Source organism: Frankliniella occidentalis, unplaced genomic scaffold, assembly GCF_000697945.3.
Source record: "Frankliniella occidentalis isolate FOCC.00 unplaced genomic scaffold, Focc_3.1 Scaffold2336, whole genome shotgun sequence".
In the NCBI taxonomy this organism is placed as follows: domain Eukaryota; kingdom Metazoa; phylum Arthropoda; class Insecta; order Thysanoptera; family Thripidae; genus Frankliniella; species Frankliniella occidentalis.
In genome coordinates this window covers 6239-8657 of record NW_026269421.1, presented here as the reverse complement: position 1 = coordinate 8657, position 2419 = coordinate 6239, and the positions used below count along the sequence as shown (strand labels likewise).

Sequence of the window (2419 nt, the reverse complement as noted above, 5' to 3'; positions counted from 1 at the left end):
TCCGCCACCACGCTGCACTTCTTGGCCGTGAGCAGGCGCAGGCTGTCCTCCAGCTGCACCGCCAGCTGCAGCTGCTCCGCCACCGGGGCGCTGCCTTCACCGCCCGCCGCCCCCTGCTGCACCTGCCTCTCCAGGGCCTCCTCCACCTGGCGGAGCTGGGCGACCGACGAGTCCAGCTGTCGGTTGAGGGCCTCCACGGCCTGGGGCACTACCAGCCGCAGCACCTCCACCACCTTCCGCCCTGCCTCCACGCCCCGCCGCAGCTGCTGGACCTCTGTCTCCTCCGTTCTGGGCTTACTGCGAGGAGGCGCGCCGTCGTTTTCAATCAGCCGGATCACTACAATGTTGTCGGGAAGGTCGGCAGGATCGGCGTTCAGGTCCTGTAAACATACAATATGTCAGATGTGTTTTCCTTCAGATATTTCTTTTTTATTCAAACTATGTAGTAAAATAAGAGTGGTGTTTGTTCGTTTATTTTGAGATTATTTGTTGTGATTTTAAATGTTAAATATTGTGTCACTATCAAACCGTGCGTCCCTGCTGATTAAAGTTAAGTTTATAACAGACTGGTAAGTAATATTTTGCTTATTGGGGATTACCGTATCTAAGATTCACAAAAGTACATGTTCATTGCAATAACTTGTTTATGAAGTTCCTTGCAAGCAGACTTCTCCATACAACAATAATCTTTCAACTTCCTTTTTATTTAACAAAGAAGATAAAAATATCTTACACTGAACCATGCATGTATACAAAAGTTAAGGACAGGTCCGGCTGGCTGGGCCGGCCCGCCACACCTCGCCGCCAGCCGGTTGCCTACCCGCCAGGCGCTCGGCCCGCGACGGTCTGTCCTGGCCGGCTGCAGCTGCAGGTGTGCGGAGCCTGGAGTCAGTCTACAGGGGCCGGCTGCACCATGGGTAAGGATGGTCACCGGTCACTCCCTTCACCTCCACCCCGCATGCTCCAACGCCCAGGCGGCCCGGCCTCGGCCTCGAGTGCCTTCCGCTCGGGCCGACCGACAAATAGCGACTGCTTGTTGGCGATCAGGCTATGTATTGAGAAGAAATGTACACGTCAACAGTGGCATTGCTCATAATATTGACACAAAGCACAAGTTAACTTAACAATCAATGGCAAAAACTTTTCAAAATAATCATTACATCTACAGCATTTATACAAATCGCAAAAACATGGCAGTGGACCACGGGAAGGGGATACGTTAGCTCGCCATTGCCACCACCACACTGTAGTCCACGATAAAGAAGCAGGTTTCAAGAACAATTCAGGCATTCCTTCTAGGATGCAGGCACGTTACAGTAATTGCTGCAGACCACATGGACGGGAGGGGGCAAGGAGTTTCCGATGATCCGACACTGCAGCAGGCAGCCCGCGAGCTGCTCTGTGCACGGGTCGTTTGGTGGACGTACAAGGACGAGCCGCCGCAGGGCCCGCAGACCGCACGTTCCCAGCTCCTCGCCGAGATCGGGAAAGTAGCATGCTGAATCCAGATAATTCTTACTGACGCTACAGAGTATGTGGAGCACCTGCAATGACGAGGCGTAGGCCTGGATCAGCGACAGTATGCTGTTCTTAAAGTGCTTTGCATTGACGCCAACTTTAAGCCACAGCAGGGCGCGATGCTGCGAGGGAGCGAAGTTCATATCCGCACAAAAGGCATTATATACCCGCAGGCTGCGCAGCCGGGGCATCCGCTCCAAACACCGCAACTGGTTTTCTGTTGGATACCATATCCCGAGCTCCTCGAGCTGCAAGGGAAGGTCCGGGAAGTCCAAGTCTTTAACGCATTTTACGTCCAGTCTTTTGAGGGACTTCATTTTCGCCACTTCCACCATCACGTTCGGCTGCACCTCGTCCTTGATCTGCAGCTCCTCCAGGTGTGGAGCAACGACGCTCAGCAGCCCCTCCAGACCAGCAGTGCCGTGAAAAATCTTGAGGCTGCGTGTGTGCTTCCATCGTTTTCTGTCTTGAAGAATGTCATTAATCATGAGGCGGCCATCTTTAAAATCTTTTTCAGTTGTCTGTAGAACAGAGATGATTGGCGGTCCCACGTAAACTCCACGTTGGTCAGAACAAGCGGCCACGTCGACCTGGAGAAGAGAGGGCGGATATGAGCGACAAACCCAACACACCAAGGTGACCAACATCTGGACCGTCTGCCTGGTGGCCTACCTTCTCCAGCTGGTCGTCCGCCCGCAGCGGCAGCAGCAGAAGCCTCAGGATGTCGCCGAACCCTCCGAGCTCCGCGCAGGCCCTCCAGGTGGCGCCGTCCTCCTCCTCCGCCACCACGCTGCACTTCTTGGCGCTGAGCAGGCGCAGGCTGTCCTCCAGCTGCACCGCCAGCTGCAGCTGCTCCGCCACCGGGGCGCTGTCCTCACCGCCCGCCGGTCCCCGCTGCACC

The 2419-nt window shown here is 55.1% G+C and overlaps 1 protein-coding gene across 1 annotated transcript in view; it reads right to left on the bottom strand.

The window, feature by feature from the left end:
• Positions 1 to 1033: 1033 nt before the first annotated feature.
• Positions 1034 to 2419, bottom strand: part of LOC113212522 (uncharacterized) — a 2792-nt gene continuing 1406 nt past the window's right edge. Inside the window, exons 2-3 of the mRNA XM_052276267.1 lie at positions 2191 to 2412; positions 1034 to 2108 (exon numbers count right to left, since the gene is read on the bottom strand). Of these exons, the coding sequence (XP_052132227.1) occupies positions 1296 to 2108; positions 2191 to 2412 (1035 nt within the window). The 3' untranslated portion in view covers positions 1034 to 1295. The remainder of the gene's footprint in view (positions 2109 to 2190; positions 2413 to 2419) is intronic.